Source organism: Dryobates pubescens, chromosome 7 (genome assembly GCF_014839835.1).
Source record: "Dryobates pubescens isolate bDryPub1 chromosome 7, bDryPub1.pri, whole genome shotgun sequence".
NCBI classification, from domain to species: Eukaryota; Metazoa; Chordata; class Aves; order Piciformes; family Picidae; genus Dryobates; species Dryobates pubescens.
Window position 1 is genome coordinate 4645869 of NC_071618.1, and position 17906 is coordinate 4663774.

The 17906-nt window shown below is 40.3% G+C and overlaps 1 protein-coding gene across 1 annotated transcript in view; it reads right to left on the reverse strand.

Moving 5' to 3' along the window:
* Positions 1–17906, reverse strand: part of UXS1 (UDP-glucuronate decarboxylase 1) — a 60431-nt gene that overhangs the window by 9858 nt on the left and 32667 nt on the right. Inside the window, exons 7-11 of the mRNA XM_009911428.2 lie at positions 15876–15980; positions 14299–14358; positions 12184–12305; positions 3028–3147; positions 268–311 (exon numbers count right to left, since the gene is read on the reverse strand). Coding sequence (XP_009909730.1) covers positions 268–311; positions 3028–3147; positions 12184–12305; positions 14299–14358; positions 15876–15980 — 451 coding nt within the window. The remainder of the gene's footprint in view (positions 1–267; positions 312–3027; positions 3148–12183; positions 12306–14298; positions 14359–15875; positions 15981–17906) is intronic.

The window sequence follows — 17906 nt, forward strand, 5'->3', positions numbered from 1 at the left end:
TTCCAATGATGAACGACTCGCTCAGTGAAGAACTTTTTCCTCACCTTGAGTCTAAACCTCCCCTGGCACAGCTTGAGACTGTGTCCCCTTGTTCTGGTGCTGGTTGCCTGGGAGAAGAGACCAACCCCTTCCTGTCCACAACCACCTTTCAGGTAGTTGTAGAGGGCAAGGAGGTCACCCCTGATCCTTCTCTTCTCCAGGCTAAGTTGGCCAAGCTCAAAGACCCATCAAGTTAAGTAAACATCAGAGAGTACAAACAAGGCTTACCTGACATACTGGAAAGCTCTTGTCTGAGTTCCAGGTCCATAGACCTAAAACCAGAGGAAAATAAGAAAAGTAACATAAAAGTCCTCTCTAGCCCAATAATCTTTTCCTCACTATTCTAGAAAAATGTCTCAAGGAGAAACATGATCAACGTTACAGGAAAGGAAAGGAAAACGTTGTGCGTGCAGAGCCTTTGGCAGAATATTGGTTCTTTGAAGGTATTCTTAACCTTCCATGTCTCTGGTAAACGTAACCTCAGGCAATTTGTTAACCAGAACTCTGAATGTAGGGAACATTCCCAGGGATGTAGGACAGTGTTGCTTTGTCCTCTCCTGGAACACTGCAAGAGGCTGCAGCATGCACTCAGCCAGCAAAGAACACCAAATATTTAAAGCAAACCTCAGCCTACTAAGATGTGGTTATGATGAATAATTTTTATTCATTCATTAACAACAGTCAGCTTCAAAGAGACCACCAAACATTAGTGGTCTCTAAAAAACTGTCAAGAAAAGTAGCACTGTAAGCATTTAAAGCAACCAGGACAGATAAAATAAAACTTAAAAAAATCAGATTTTTTTTCTCAGGTTATGAGATGTTGCTTTGGAGCAAGTATGCTGTTTAAGCTGAAACAGGCATAAAACTATTACTAAGAGTGTATATGACAGTATCAGGTGATTTTTTTCACAGTTGAATTGTGTGCCATATTAAATTCCATAGAATAGGAATATTTAAATTCTGAAAGCTATCAACAGGCATACTGAAGAGGTGAAAACTCTTCAGTTTCGCTTGAGACACGTGCATCTTACCATCGATCTGCTACGATAGAAAAGCTTTTTAGGAAGACAGAGCAGAAAGCATGTTTGTTTTCAGGAAAGACAATACAATTGGTGTACAGGCCATCATCTGTCATTTGGTAAGCCTGCTGCTTTCTGAGGTCAATTCAGAACCAAAAGGGCTCACATTTCAGTAGGCACTGGGTAACTGTAGGGGCCTGAGGTTTACCCAGCAACTGATTCTGAGAGAAATGCACTAGGAGAGCACATTGACAGCTTGATGGACTCTCGAAGCAAATAGGAAGCAGATTTTGTGTGTGTGTGTATAAAGCTCCGTGATTGTTTTCTTTTGGTTTATAGGATAAGACTTAGAGAATTATCTATTTGTGCATGATTTCTGTGAAGTCATCCATGTGTCCACCTTTTCTGCCTCACAGGCAGTGGCTGGAAAATACAATGCAGTTTCCTCCTCCCAGTTTCTCTTAATAAGCCCTTCCTTTACAGCAATACAAAGCAACAATGGGCACGTTAGCATAGGCTGCAATTTCTTCACATTAAGGAGATTGATTTCTCAAGAGTTTATTTACTTCATTTGAACAATTACTTTAAAGAGACTGTCAACACATTCAATTTCTAAAAAAGCTCAACACTTAGTGTCCCAGTCAGCCAAATTCTGTGACGACACAAGGGTGACATTTTTTTTCATCTCAACTACTGCTTATTGCTGACAGTTGATTTTATTTGACCTGGTCAGCTAAAAAACTTCCCTTAGTTTTTTTTTTAATATTTAGTATTTTTTTAATGTAGGACAGTTAGTCCCTGCAGCACAGTGATGCTGGGCAAAATGTTCTATTTTGTCCTCTGTTACATTCTGGATAAAATCTAGACAGAACAGCAGGTACAAAAATAATTGTTTAAAAAAGCTTTCAGTATTCCCTCCCACAGTACTGACTCCAGACATCTCTTATTGACACTCTGAAATATCCCACGGATTGTATTATAACAGTAAACTAGACAGGATCAGGGTGTAGGTCAGGCGCTGTCTTTATTGCTAAATTACCAGCAGCATCTTAGACAGAGTACTGGCCTGCGCCAGCTCCTGCTCTCCCAGACAATGATCTGACATTACTTAAGCGTTATCAAGAGCCAAAGACCATTCACAGCAAATAGCTTGGATGTGGCAACTTGTTTCAGCAGGAGTATTTAGCTGCATAGAGGTAGGTCCTGCCACACCAGTCTGTCAACGGTAACAACACCCATCCTGACTATCTTTATTTTCTAGTATGTGATACAGGCTGAAAGCCTTCATTTTTACATCACACAAGGAAAACTTAGGGTTACAAGGATGTCTGAGGGCCTCGAGTATCTCTCCTAGGAAGAATGAGTGAGAGAACTGGGGCTGTTTAGTCCTGACAAGAGAAGGCCAAGAGGGGATCTTATCAATGTCTATAAATATCTCAGGGGTAGGTGTCAGGATGAAGGTATTAGTCTCTTTTAGGTGGTGCCCAGTGACAGGACAAAGAACAATGGGTAGGTATATAAGCTGGAACACAGGAGGTTCCACCTCAACGTGAGGAGACACTGTAAGGGACTGGAAATCATTATGTATGGGTCAACATAATTAGGAGAATCATTTGGAATATGGGGATCTTGGCACTTGGACCCCTGGAGGTCACTTCTTTATGGTGAGGGTGATGGAGCAGTGGAACAGGCTGCCCAGAGAGACTGTGGAGTCTCATCTTTGGAGACTCTCAAAACCCGCCTGGATGTGTTCCTGTATGGCCTGCCCTGGGTGATCCTGCTTGGGTAGGTGGGTTGGACTATGTGATTTCTGGAGGCTGCTTCTAACTCCTAACATTCTGTGTTCTGAACTTGGTATACTGAAAGACTAGATTTTTAGGACAGGATCATCCTCTTTCATGGTACATAAAGACAGGATATAAACAAAATCAGTTCTTCACATCACAGAGAGGTCATTGCCATTACTTACTGTCAGTGGTTCTCCCTGGAGAGCTTGTAGAATGAAGTTACTGACAACTCTACCATCATTCATGTGCATTCGAGGGCCGAAGGTATTGAATATTCTGGCAACTCTCACTTCAACTCCTTCCTGTAGGCCACAGAAAAAGAATTGTTACTACCTTAATAGGAGTGGAAATTAAATCTGCCATGTCCAAAAGCTGTCTTTAGGGATCCCTCTTACAGATGTTACATCTATTGTTTTCTCACCATTAAATACTTCTAACCTCTCCTCCAAACTACTGGAAACTGCAGTGCATGCAACTGATGATTTCAGCACGTGCCTTTTCTTCCAAGAACTCTGAGTTTTTTCAGTAGTACCCTTCCAACAATAACTTATTTCACCTGGGACTTATTCATTTCTGCACATAACTGAAGTCTCACAATCATCAGTTAGAGCACCAAGACAGCATTTCCAAAATTTAGAGAAGTTTAACACTTCAGGTAAGTATTTCTATGAATGCTATGAGTGGATTTCTAACCACAATCAACACTGTTTCTTAGCTCTCTTCTACTCATTAGGCTGTGTAAACACATGCATTAGAATCCAAGTCTCTTTGATGGCTTAGTTTTTTCCAAGGAACACTTCTATCATTCCTTGAAGTCCTTTCTGCATGATATTTTGCAAATATTCAAAGCAAAATGCAACAAATCTGTAAAACTGGAAGCTGTCTGGACAAAACATTTGAACATCGAGAGACTGCAGACTGAAGTTGTCTCTAGGTATTTTTTGTTTATTGACACACATTGGACACATTTGGTTTATTGACATATTCATTTGGACAAACAAGCCTACAAGAAGGATGTTTGGTCTTTGTGAGCTCAAGCATGCATTTGGCTGCTGGTGAGTTCAGAGCAGTATGGTGCACTGTAAACAGACAGATGCTATCATGCAATAGCGATAGCAATAAGGCAGAGAAGAAAGTGCCAACTTCAGCCCAGTCCTATGCATCCTCCTCACATTTTCTGGTCTTCCACCCTCCCAGAAAAAGTCATCTTTGTATCAGTCACAAGGAAACACTTTTGATCTGAAGCAAACTTTGTGCTGCCGATTCAACCAAAGCAACTAAAGTCACAAGAACAATGTTCTGGAGTTGCAAACATTCAATTACTCCTTCAGAGGATACATAGAACATCCAGTATTTCCAGTGCCTTTTACTAGGGCTTAGACCAATGCTTGTCATCTTCTTAGAAGACAAAGAGCCACATCTGTGGCTGAAGGCTGCAGCTCATATACACTTCACACAGCAGAGACACAGAAACACATTTTTTCATGGAAATAAATGTAGCTTCACATACAAGAGAAACTTGCAGGGAAATCTGATCATCTGTGAAACCAAGAGCATTATTGTTTTGCAGATGAGAGTGAGTGTCAAAAGGCAACTTTAACAGTTGGTGATGAGAAATGGGAAGCACCACATGGTATAGGTATAGGTAATAGCCAACTCTTCCTAGTATGGAGAAGGACAAATAATACTCAGTTCTGCTTAAATGCAGGTAGGGTTTCAGTTGCCATGATTACCGCTTCTATTTGCAACCAAATTGTAAGCAACCAGTAACCAGGAGGTAACTTGTGCCATAGAAAAAACAAAATTGTGGAGTTTTGGGCACACAACAAGCTTGCATCCACAAGAGAGCCAAAATATTAACCTCAAATTATCCACTTGACTCTAGCTAAGAGATGCTGGAAAGAGCATTAAGTCCCTTCCCATGCAAAATGCACTAGTAATAAACACGTAATTTCCTGCTAGCTAAAAAGGCACACCAGTGTAACATGTCAAACATGCACTTCCAGTAGCATGTTACAGAGCCATTCCCAGGGCATTTGCTGTATCTGGAAATAAACACTCTGACAGTTGCTTGGGGTTTTTTTTTGGTTTTGCTCACCACTCTGTCTTAAAAAGGACACGGACTCCTTTAGGCAGGGATTGCAATTCATGTGGGCTTTCCAGATATTGCCATTAATAACAAGGACAGAAAATGAGGCTCTTGGAAGATAGTACTCGAGATAAAACCAACTCATTTAACAATGCTGACCAAAAAGCCTCTCTTGTACTACATTAGCTACAGTATTTCCCAGTATTGGCTGGAAAATAGACAGGATTCTAGAAAAAGCAAAAAAACAACACATCCTCTATAGGCACTTACTCATAGCCACAGTGAATCCAGTATCTATTCTCCCTTCTGTTTATTTCCCTCTCACCAGTGTAATGTTGTCTTTTAAAATGAGTAACTTTTTATTTATAGTGTTATCTAGCAAAGCTTTTCTGTGCAGCCTACTGCTTTGAAAAAAACTATTTTCTGTGCAGCTTAGTTTATTTGTGCCTGCAAAACTGGGATCTATCTTTGCAAAAGAAACTCTTCTACATAAGAGATTCTGAAGCCTGTTTCCATTTGCCATTTCACTAGCATGTCCTTTGAAACAATCCTTTTTGCACATTGAGTAACTATGCCTTTTTGTACTAACTGCCTAAAAATACTTATGGTACACTCTGACCTATGATGTCCTGTTACTCTGAATATTAAAAACATGTTAACTATGACTGACTACTTCCACCACATTACTTAACCAGACTTGTGGCAGTCAGTCACATACAATATTTTATTATATCCTATAGAAAGGAGAAAAACTTACTTGGCTAGAGACAGCTTGAGACTAATCCCTGACACTGAGATCAAGTGATTAACTGGATTCTGTCTTCAGAGTTTAAGACTATGCCTTCTTACAGCACATTAACCAGAGAGAAATTCCCTTGAGTAATCCAAAAAAGGCCTAGGAGCAAGCTAATAAAATGCAGCATTGTGAGCTATTAAAGCATTTTGGCTCACTCTATTATTTATCAGCACAGACACATTCACAAAGACCATACAGATGTAGGGAAAAGAGAGGAGAGATGCAGAAAAGACTGTTATGGCTTACAGAGATACCTCCTCTGAACACTCAGACTATTCTATAGGTGCCAGTCAGAAAATAACATTAGTCACCCAGTCTCCCCTGCTGAACAAACTTGTACAGTCTTCAACACAATTCTTTGCTACTTTAATTCTAGAGATCCCTGCTCCAGAAAGTATCAAGGATACTAGGATAACATGTTAATTTTAAAATATGTACTTTAGTTTTATAGGTCTTTTACAAAAATATTTCTTTGCATTGACTTTTCAGAAAATAGATCAATACAGAAAACAATTCAATTGTCAAGAGGTTCTTTTAACTGAAATGGCAGGCTGTGGCTGTAATTCACAAGGATATCAGGCAAGCTGCTCTTACTAATTAACAGTGCTTCCTTCTCTGTAGAGTGTGTGGATCCAGCTGAATGTAAAAAAATGAAGTAAATCTCCCTGCACACAGAATCAGGAAAGGGAAAGCCACCATAAGCTGCTCTCTGGCAGGCAATTTGCATGAATTAAAAGAATCTGCCAGGGAAAGCCCAGACAGTTACATGATTATCAGTGTGACCTGACACTAGCCTGTATCAATGCTTCAGCTAAAATTACTAAGACTGTTGCCTGCATCCCTTGCTTTAATAGTCCATTTCTTACTGATTCATATTCTTTCCCACATCTTTCAGAGATCGTTAATACAAAGTTGTTCCCAAACCCCTAAATTGTAACCGCAGAATTACTAGCACAGTGTTCACCAGGATCCATCTCTGATGTGTTTAACTACAATACTTTACACTGAGGCTTGATGGAAAGTATTTTACATACATGTACTGCCTACTGTATAAACAAAATAAGATTAATTCCTGATTACCAATGTTTCACAGAAACAGCGAAGCTCAGATCTGAATTTCACGCACAGTAAAGTTCCTAATCAAGCCAGAAAAGACAATCATAATTATCTGACTCTACTTTTGGCATAATGCAGGTCCCTGAATACAGCTGAGGAGCACCTCCAGTACGCTTATCTTACAGTTGAAATATTGCCATGCTTATAGTTCAACACTTACCAGACTAGGGACAGTACAATTTCCCTCTGAGGTCTTCTCAAACCATTTGTTACGCATCCCTGATAAAAGTGTCCTACTTCTAGCACTTGCCTCACCTTGCATGCCTCTTATATGTACTGTACATGGGCAATGCAAACAGCCCAGGCCTGTTCCACCAACACTTCAATGGAGGTATTGCTATTGGGAAGGGACGCATACCCACTTAAGTACATATATCTGAATTTGGAGGTTACTCCCTTCAGACAGGACTTCTACCTTCAATATCTTACTGCACAACATGGCTTCTGAACATGAGGTGACAGATAGCAAAACCAGTGCAATAATGCTCAGTGAACGAGAGCTGTATCACAGCTTCCAGGAAGTTTCCAATAAGGGTCAGGAATACATGCAAACAGACAGCAATATATACTCCAGACAATTTAATTGTAATCATAGAACCAATAAGGTTGGAAAAGACCTCAGAGATCATCAAGTCCAACCCAATATCTCATGACTAACTAAACCTTGGCTTCAAGTGCCATGTCCAATCCCCTCTTGAATACCTCCAGGGACAGTGACTCAACCACCTCCCCAGGCAGCACATTCCAAGGGCCAGTAACCCCTTCTGTGAAGAACTTTCTCCTCACCTGAAGCCTAAACTTCCCCTGGTGCAGCTTGAGACTGTGTCCTCTTGTTCTGACACAGGTTGCCTGGGAGAAGCGACCAACCCCCACCTGGCTACAACCTCCCTTCAGATAGCTGTAGAGAGCAACAAGATCTCCCCTGAGCCTCTTCTTCTCCAGGCTAAACAACCCCAGCTCCCTCAGCCTCTCCGCATAGGGCTTGTGCTCCAGACCTCTCCCCAGCCTTGTTGCCTTTCTCTGGACACATTCAAGTGTCTCGATATCCTTCTTAAATTGAGGGGCCCAGAACTGTACACAGTACTCAAGGTGTGGCTAACCAGCGCTGAGTACAGGGGCACAATGACCTCCCTGCTCCTGCCGGCCACACTATTTCTGATGTAGGCCAGTCATCTGCCTAACGAAGAGTTCTGCAGAGATAAATGAGTCAGTGACAGTTACAGGTGAAAGCACACGCCTTACTAACGTTTTTAGAGCAATAGTGAATCATGCAGTTACAATGATTGAAAGCAGCACTACTTCCTCTTTCAAAGCAGAGCCAGTTAACCAAGATAAAAGCAACCAATAACGAAGAATACTTGATCATTTCAATGGAACTGCCACACCTATCGAAAATACTAACATCACTGTGAGTGCAAAACCTCTCACACTTTGTAGAGGAATGGTGGATGATTTATTTTCTTTTTTTCAGAATTCCACTGACTTAGTAAATGATAACTCAGATGGGACACCAGTTGCGGTGCTGATGCCTGCACTGTCAGCACCCTTTGAATCAGCAGTAAGAGAACTGTAGTATTTCAACTGTACCTTACAGGCAATGCCCAAGGTAGCTGACCTTCCTGGATCATCTTACAGACTCACCTCTCCAAATTTCGCTTCACTAACACTCCTCGATATCCCTCTGTACTGCTTCTAAACAGCTGAAGGGATCCATGATGGCTCTTAACACTACACCTGCTTTGGCTTGGTATACATCCAACAGTAGTCACTGTATGTCATTAAAAGACTATTGTCTGGGCTTTTGACTACTGCCCTCAGGAGATGCAATGCCTCCTCTTCTCCCCATTTGCTGTCAGAACCACAAACAATTCAACACCATAACTCCACAAAAACAACACCGATTCTGCATTTTTCTTAAACAAACTGCCAGCAAACTTCATGTGCCAATGCCAAAAATGAATGCTGTGTGCTTAAAAATAATCTAAATTGAGTATCATGAAAAGATTGCAATGAGCAATAATGAGAGAATACAGGATAAACTCCCAAAAGACATTAAACCAAACTGCTTTAATTCAACATTGCTATTTGTTTTCTCTCTAATTACTCAATAACTACCTCATTATTCACTACTTAATGCCTTTTCAGTTGCAATTCAATCAAGAGCTTTCAATAACTCTACATTTTACATGAAAGCGTTTTATGATTATTGAAACCAGCTCAATTTGTGAATTAAACCAGAAAAATCATCCTCATGCTGTAATTGCAATGCACTTCCATGTTACTCTCTCACACTAATATATTAAATTTCACCTCTATCTAAAATGCCTGTCACATCATGTCAAGTACAACTGAGCCCTGCAACATTCCACAGTGATCTCAAGTGTTGCTTCACCTCTGGAGAATTTCCATACAGATCAATGGTATAAGAGGAGAAATTAAATTAGTTCCCAAAACACCCTTAATATACAAAACATTCACTACATGCTGAAAGTCCTCTCCCACCTAGTTATCCTCCCTGCACCTCTATGTTTTCTCCACCTACACATGTCTAGGATGATCTTACTTGCATTTGGAAAATGGTAGTATTACCTTATCTAGTAAAACAGAAGTTCTGGGGAGGAGAAAAAATACTTGCTATGCAACTGTATCATACCTATAAGCAAGTCATGCACCCATATTTGACGTTTATGCAGAAGAGAACTTGAGAAGGACAGGTAAGGATAAGCACAATAGTAACAAAGGTAAGAGTACAGAATGAAGACAGCAAATAGATCAACAAGTTGTCATTGTAAGAGAGTTTCAAAACTATGCCTTGCATCTTAAGGCAACTCAGTGAACTGAGAAAGGCTTTCCAGAGGGGAGTGCTAACAAGCACTGAAAAAAAGAGGTGAAGGCAATGCTGAAGTTTGAATCAGAGGATGCAACTTGGTTCCCAGTTCAACAGCACAAGGAACTGAAGATCTAGTAACTTGAGAAATGTTTAGAAGCAGGCACTTCCACTCACACTAAGGAGCTTGGCTGACCCACCCTCCCACATGAATTTATGGAAGGACAGATGATCCCAGAAGCCTATAGCAACTACCTCCTCAAACCACACACTCAGGTGCCTTTCACAAGATGAACTTGTATATGTGCTTTGAATCTGAGAGCCCTGCAATTCTTCAGCAAGTATTTTGCTCCCTCTATCTCTCTCCTTTCAAACAGATGCTTACATAGCACTGAATGTTACACTACTGCCCTTGGACTTTGTGATACGGAGAACTGTTTGCATTTTTGAAAGACAGGAGCTGTAAAGGGAGATAAACTCAAGAAACACTTAATTCACAGGGTCAGAATAAACGAACAAAACAATGCTACCAGTAGAAAAGAATGTACGAAAAAGGTCTTGGTCAGGACTAGCCTACCAAGGAACTCTGACAACTCTGAATGAATCTTTGACTAGATTCAAGAACTGTTTTGATAGAATACATAGAATAAACCAGGTTGGAAGAGACCTTCAAGATCATCGCGTCCAACCCATCAACCAATCCAACACCACCCAAACAACCAACCCACGGCACCAAGCACCCCATCAAGTCTTCTCCTGAAAACCTCCAGTGACGGCGACTCCACCACCTCCCCAGGCAGCCCATTCCAATGGGCAATCACTCTCTCTGTATAGAACTTTTTCCTAACATCTAGCCTGAACCTCCCCTGGCGCAGCCTGAGACTGTGTCCTCTTGTCCTGGTACTGGCTGCCTGGGAGAAGAGACCAACATCCGTCTGTCTACAACCTCCCTTCAGGTAGTTAATTCAGGTAGTTGATTCGAATATCCTGTCTGGAAGTATGATGTAGAACTCAATTTTTATGTTTTTTTTGAAAAATACATTAGGTATTTAAGGCACATAACAACATGCATGATGACAGAGAACTTTGGGGGGAAAAAAGATAAATAATGCAGAAGTAAGTTTTCTTGTTTCTTTTTATTGAAGCTGAGAAGATTCTGTAGATATTTTAGCCTGAAACCCTGTAAATGCAGTTGTTTTGATTTAAATCATATCTGAAAACCCTATAAAAAGCATAATACTTATTTTTATAGTAGAAGTCAGACTTTTCCACTAGCAAAAGATAATGTTTTCTCCACTAGTAATGGTGAATCATCTAATCTGAAAAAATCCAGCTCAGCAATATTTCAGAATATACCTGAATAGAGGACACACTTGGGCAGACTTCACTGACCCATAATAAAGTACAAGAAATACCTCATAGAGCTACCTCTAGGAGCGAGAACTCATTTGCATTATGAGCAAATTAATTTCTCATAAAAAGTACAATATTCAACTGTGGATGGATTTTCAGACACACAAAGAATGTTTTGCTACAGCAAAATACAGAAGACATCAACCTGAACAAAAGCAGTACTGTCATGTTGGACCTCAAATGAACAAGAGAGACAAACCTCTGCCTTCTCTGTCTAGCAGAAGAGATAAAATTAATACAGCCTCTATACAAAAATATGATTCCATCCCAAACCTTTGTATATTAAGACTGCAAGCACAAAGAAAGTGATTGGATTTCCTTTAGTGTGCCACATTTCTTAACTGAATCGTCTCCCAGAGGCTAGCTGAACAGCAATTAAACAAGATTCACCTGCAGGTAAATAGTTGCTGCAGGGTTAGCTAATAATGAGTCTCAATTTGTTGATTATGAAACTAAGGGAAACTGACATGTATAACTTCACAAACATATTTTAAATTGCATTTTTATCCTCATGTTACTGTATTTATCTGAAAAAGTGCATTGCATAGCCAAGTATTCGTGTTTTCCCTTAAGGTCTGTATTTATACCTACATAATGTTAAGATGTTTCTGAAGAGATTTAAAGTACATTGCTCCTATACAGGTACACACTAAAAAACTTAGTCATCTTTACCTTTATATTCTGATTTCAATTATGCTCATTTAACATTCCACATTTATCAGTAATGGCCCTATTAAGCACAGCACTTTTCAGTACAGAACCAACTTTAAACCAACTCTTATCTGGCTCACAAATTAGTAAAGTCACCTCAGTTTAAGCTAAAAACTATTTACGATACCCTAAGTTGTATTATGTCTACTAAGAAGACTAAAGCACATCTTATTGAAGAATAATGCTCTCCTGAAAAAGAGACAACAGATGGAAGCAACAGAAGTTTTGCATTCAAGAAAACAGACATCACAACTACACTATGAGGGCTGCTACAAAAGACATTCTCTTTTGCCTTCCTACCCCTAAATACACATATCCCAGTTTTGCCATACATTTAGCCATCATTAATTACAGAAAATCCATTAAATCTGAGACAACTTCAGTACCTGCTTCATGTATGCATAGCACATGGTCTCTGCAACTCGTTTTCCTTCATCATAGCAGGCTCTTGGTCCTATTGGATTCACATGTCCCCAGTAATCCTCATTTTGAGGGTGAACTTCAGGATCTATAGGGTGAAAAAAACCACTTAAACGATCTTCTGTTGAAATGGTGACTATATGCAATGAGTCTTTTAGTAGATCATTTGTGTTAGACAATTCAACATCTCATGACTGAACTATGAATTTTAAAAAGGTTAAGTTTCCATATCATTCCTTAAAACCAAAATTTACTAGAACCACCAAAATTACAGCTATGTAAGATATGAGACTAGTAAGATAAAAGAGTACAAGCAAACAATAGTCATAACCTGTTTTCCCCTAAAAGAGAGCACACAGAGGGTTAAATTCAACGCTTCTCTGCAAAGACAGACCACCTCAAGGGCACAAATGACTCTTACCTAATGTTAATTCACAGGAAATATTATAGGTTATATAGGCATCACTTTTGATCATATTTGGGAAAAAAGAAAGCATCTTCAAGTTTTATAAAATAAGAAAGAATAAAAGAAAAATGGACAGAATGGAGAAGTACTGCGTTTCTTAAAGCAAGAGTAGAGTGAGGTGCCACAGTGTACTTGCCATGTTTCTTCCGTTTTATCCTAAGCATTTTTTTACTAGCACTGGGCACAATCAGGTTAGACAATCCTTTGGTTTGATCTAATGCAAAATTCCTGACTACAATAAAAACCAACCAACTAAAAATCTCCTAGGAATCTGTACACTCTATATGCTTGAAATGATACAATCACTTTCCTATGGGCTTGCAACAGTTTGCGCACTTTACTACAAAACTTAAAAGTGTTACAGGCTACATTTTGAAACAACTTTGGCAGTCAGGTCTGATTAACCTCTCCAGTTTTTATGCTGATCGCAGCATACCATGCAAGAACCATAGAACAATGGTAAATGCAGAAAGGTTTTTCATGATTATAACAGCCTGTAGCAACCTTAAGGGGGCCTCAGAATCTGCTGCGATCTGTAAGGGCACTTCAATTTCTGTCCCCTTTCTGACAGAGGCAGCCCTATGAAGCACTTCCAAACTCTCTGAACAACACTGCATTGAGAACTGTCCTTTATTTTTCAGCAAAATTGCTTTGCCTGTTTAGTCAGAGTCTAATCTGAGCAGACTCTCCCAAGCCTGATAATGTGTTTCAAATTTTCCACTCCAGATTTACTCATCTCTTGCTTGCATATTTACCTTTAATCTTCTAGACTAAAACTATTCCACCAGGGGTCTGTTTCTTGAGGTATGTTTTTTGCTCCTTCTCACTTGTTACATAGACGAGTATTTTTGGTCTGGTTGTTGGTTCTTTAAAGCCTAGACTCTCACAGCTGCTCCTGTTGAGCAGGTGACTGGGCTGGTGTGTCTCCATTAATCTCACAACACTGATATTATCAATAAGGCAAGAGTACACAACAGCAGGAAGTTTCTCTAGTAGGCACAGAGTCTCACATCCCCCAAGGAAGTATTGAAGGTTCTTGCTGCATTCAGTAAGCAGTTCTATCAGCCATTCTCTCACTACTTTATTTCTTTGTAACAATAAAAGGAAGACAGAGATCTGGCACAATAGTTGAATATTACATTTTAAGAGATACCACAAGAGCCTGCATGCACAATCATGATTTTCTTAGCTTGGAGATTAGCCTTGTCTTCTGCACTTCAGGGCAATTGTTAAATCACAAAAATACGTAAGTGACTGGGAAGAGACATGCAGATTAACTGCTTAAATTATCTTTTCTCACAGGTTTTTGTTATGGCATCTGGATCTAATTAGAGCTCAATACTCAAAATTCCCCCAAATGCCCTTTGGAAAAAGAAACATGAACAAAGACATTGGAAAGTTACAGGCAACAGTCAGAGTCTCCTTCCACCACTCTGACCAGGTATTTAAACCAAGTACTGACACCCAGATTTTAAACTGCAAGAAATATATCTGATGAAGAAATCAAGCTAAGACAGTGATGAAAATGTATCATTTTATCAGCTCACAAAAGGTTTGTAAATATCCTTTTACACAATCACATCTCAAAAGCTCTAAGCATTTTTATCTTTCTTACCTCCATATACCTCTGAAGTAGAGGCCAGCAGCAGCCGTGCTCCAACACGTTTAGCTAACCCTAAATTATGGGGGAGAGGGTAAGATCAATGTCATTAGAGCAAGTGCATGAATCTTTCAGTCATGTTAACTACTTTAGTGTGATCCTGTTTTACATCTTTTTAAAGAGAATTCAAATTCTCTTACTAGATAAATCTAGCTGTAAATCAGAGTCATTTACGTATATGTAAATCACATCCGTTCACTCCCAAGCTAGGTAACTTGAGAACTAGCAGAGAAGCACCTGCATATGTGGTATGTTTGCTTCTGGGACTAAAAGTTACATTGAATCAAGATCCAAGAACTTAATAGATCCACACCTTAAAGGCAGGGCAATGAGGAATAAACCACCCCAGTTATGAAAACAGGATCTTGACACAACATGCTGTATTAGGATTACCAAAACTTTAAGATAAGGTACATAAAGAAACCAATACTGAATAATATGTTATAGGAGAAAATCAGTCCCAGGGAGGTGGTTGAAGCCTAATCCCTGGAGGTTTTTATGTCCAGGCTGGATGTAGCTCTGAGCAACCTGATCTAGTGTGAGGTATCCCTGCCCATGGCAGAGGGGTTGGAACTATATAATCCTTGAGGTCCCTCCCAACCCTAATAATTCTATGATTCTATGATTTTACCTTTATTATGCCCCCTCAAACTGCCTGGACAATCTTACTCATCTCTCAAGATTTCTCTGCACTTCTTTTCAATGACTTTCTTGGCTTCAGGTATGGCAAATCAACAAAGCTCTCACCTATGCTGTACAACTGTCTACTACCTCATTAACTTCTAAATCACTTAATTCTCTGAATTGCACTCTCTAGAGTGTGACCCAAATGAGAAACCCAGCTGAGCTAATGCCCAGGTGTTTTTGCCTTATAGTAATATTCAGGATTACTGATACCATGTTCAAGCTGCAGTACATGGCAAATGGATCAAAGACAGGAGGGAAAAGCAGTGAAAGTATGAGGCATCCAAACTAATAGACAAAACTGAAATGTTGCCTTGTAATTATCTAGCGTTAGCTAGACTTGCTTGTAGAATCTGACAGCCAAGTGAGGGAGGGTGCAGTACTCTTCATATTTGGAGTTTACAGAGTCAACACAGTTATAAGTAGTTTCACACCTGATGTGGTGGAAACAGTCATTTGTGGCAAATATACAGACGTTTCACAGTCATGAAAGTGAGAAGTGCAGTCATGGACACAACTTTGCTATAAAAATCCCAATCTCTTAATTGTTCCTAAGACTTCTATAATTACTGCATGCTCCATAGCCAAGTTACAGAGATGAAGTTATTGTGCTTTGACAGACAAGTTTGCATGTTGTCAGAGTTCATCTGCAGATCTACTTAAAGGGAAAAACAAAAAAAGAAAACTTTTCACATGAGGGAAAAACCCCATCCTTTTTTTCCTTAGAGAAACAACTTATTTTAAAATGTATAACTCATCTGCTCCATCACCCCCTGTCCCAAATAACCCTGTCTACATTATATGATGTGTAACCAACTTCTAAGTAAGAAAAATAGATTTCCACTTACCCAGCATGTTCAATGTCCCAATCGTGTTGGTCTTTAATGTTTTTATAGGATTATACATGTAATTTGGAGGAGAAGCAGGAGATGCTAGATGATAGATCTGGTCCACTACAGAAAACCAGAGGTAGGAAAGAAAGCATTATTATTTTCCCATGCAACTTATTAAAGGAGAAAGCATCAGAGTCAAGAAACCAGTACTTCTTTCTGCATTTCCTAGCATTGGAACTCAGCTACCTATGGGTTGTATGTATGCAAATCTATTGTAAATCAAAGAAAGACTTAATTTTTAATAAAACCAGAAGTGAAGCATAATATATATCAACAGTGTTGGCAAAGATACAGAAATCTGTGTGGGTGTTGACACTTTCCACTTGTAAAAATTTCAGTTATGAATGGAATGGAATAAACCAGTTGGAAGAGACCTTCCAGATCACTGTGTTCAACCTATCATCCAGCACTATCTAATCAACTAAACCATGGCACCAAGCACCCCATCATGTCTCTTCTTAAACACCTCCAGTGATGGCAACTCCACCACCTCTGTGGGTAGCACATTCCAATGGCCAATCATTCTCTCTATGAAGAATTTCTTCCTAACACCCAGTCTAAACAGCCTGAGTCTGTGTCCTCTTGTTCTGGTGCCAACTCCCACCTGGCCACAATCTCCCTTCAGGTAGCTGCAGACAGCAATAAGGTCTCCTCTGAGCCTCCTCTTCTCCAGGCTAAGCAACCCCAGCTCCCTCAGCCTCTCCTCATAGGCCTTGTGCTCCAAACCTCTCCCCAGCTTTGTTGCCCTTCTCTGGACATGTTCCAGCAACACCTTTCTTGAACTGAGGAGCCCAGAACTGTGCACAGGACTCAAGGTGTGGCCTAACCAGTGCTGAGTACAGGGGCACAATGACTTCCTTGCTCCTGCTGGCCCCACTGCTCCCGATACAGGTCAGGATGCCATTGGCCCTCTTGGCCACCTGGGCACACTGCTGACTCATGTTCAGCCTACTATCAACCAGTACCCCCAGGTCCCTTTCTGTCTGGCCACTCTCCAGCCACTCCAAACCCAGCCTTTAGCACTGCATGGGGTTGTTGTGGCCAATGTGTAGAACCCAGAATTTGCATGTGTTCAATCTCATGCCATTGGATTCTGCCCATCTGTCCAGCCTGTCAAGGCCCCTCTGCAGAGCCCTCCTACCCTCTAACAGATCAACACCTGCCCCCAGCTTGGTGTCAGCTGCAAACTTATTGATATTAAAGAGTATAGGACCCAGCACTGATCCCTGGGGGACACCACTAGTGACTGGCTGCCAGCTGGATGTGGCACCATTCCCCACCACTCTCTGGGCTCGGCCCTCTAACCAGTCCCAGACCCAGCATTCAAAGAAGCCACTGTCTGCAGCTTGCAGGCAGCAGGTAATCTGAGCATAGTAGCTCAGAAAAACAAAGCAAAGCAATAGCTGGCTACCTTTAGTCAATTCAAAGCTGAACTCTGACTTGAATTTTATGCTTTTCTACCTCTTCCTTCACAACCCTTTCACAATCTAGTTTTCAACAAGCTGTGGTGTAACTGTTGCAGTGAAAAGCATCACACTAAAAGCATTGTGTTCCACCAGTAATTTACTGCCCCAAAGTTACTGCTTTCCTGCCTCACTCCCTATTCACTAAAGTTTTTTAGTTTTTAGATACTTGTTGAACTTTGCCACACAGCAGCTCCTATACGAGTGCATCCTCTAATGGTACATGGCAATTTGGATGAACAGGAGCAAAGAACACCTTTTCTTTTGCTGCACCAGCATACAGCTAGGCCTGTGATTATCCAAGTGCTTGTGTAATTGTTATCTAGCAACAAATGCAAACAAAACACAAAACTCCAAAGGTTCCTTATCATTTTTAAACAAGTGTAATGCATAGTGGCCCCCACAAAAAAGAAAAAATAGAAGATGCTTTCCTCCTCCTAGTACTTCTTCCTTCTTTTGCATTCCAGCTGGCAATTGCTTTAAACGCAACAATGAGAAGGACCTGGAGAGGAAAAAGTTTTCC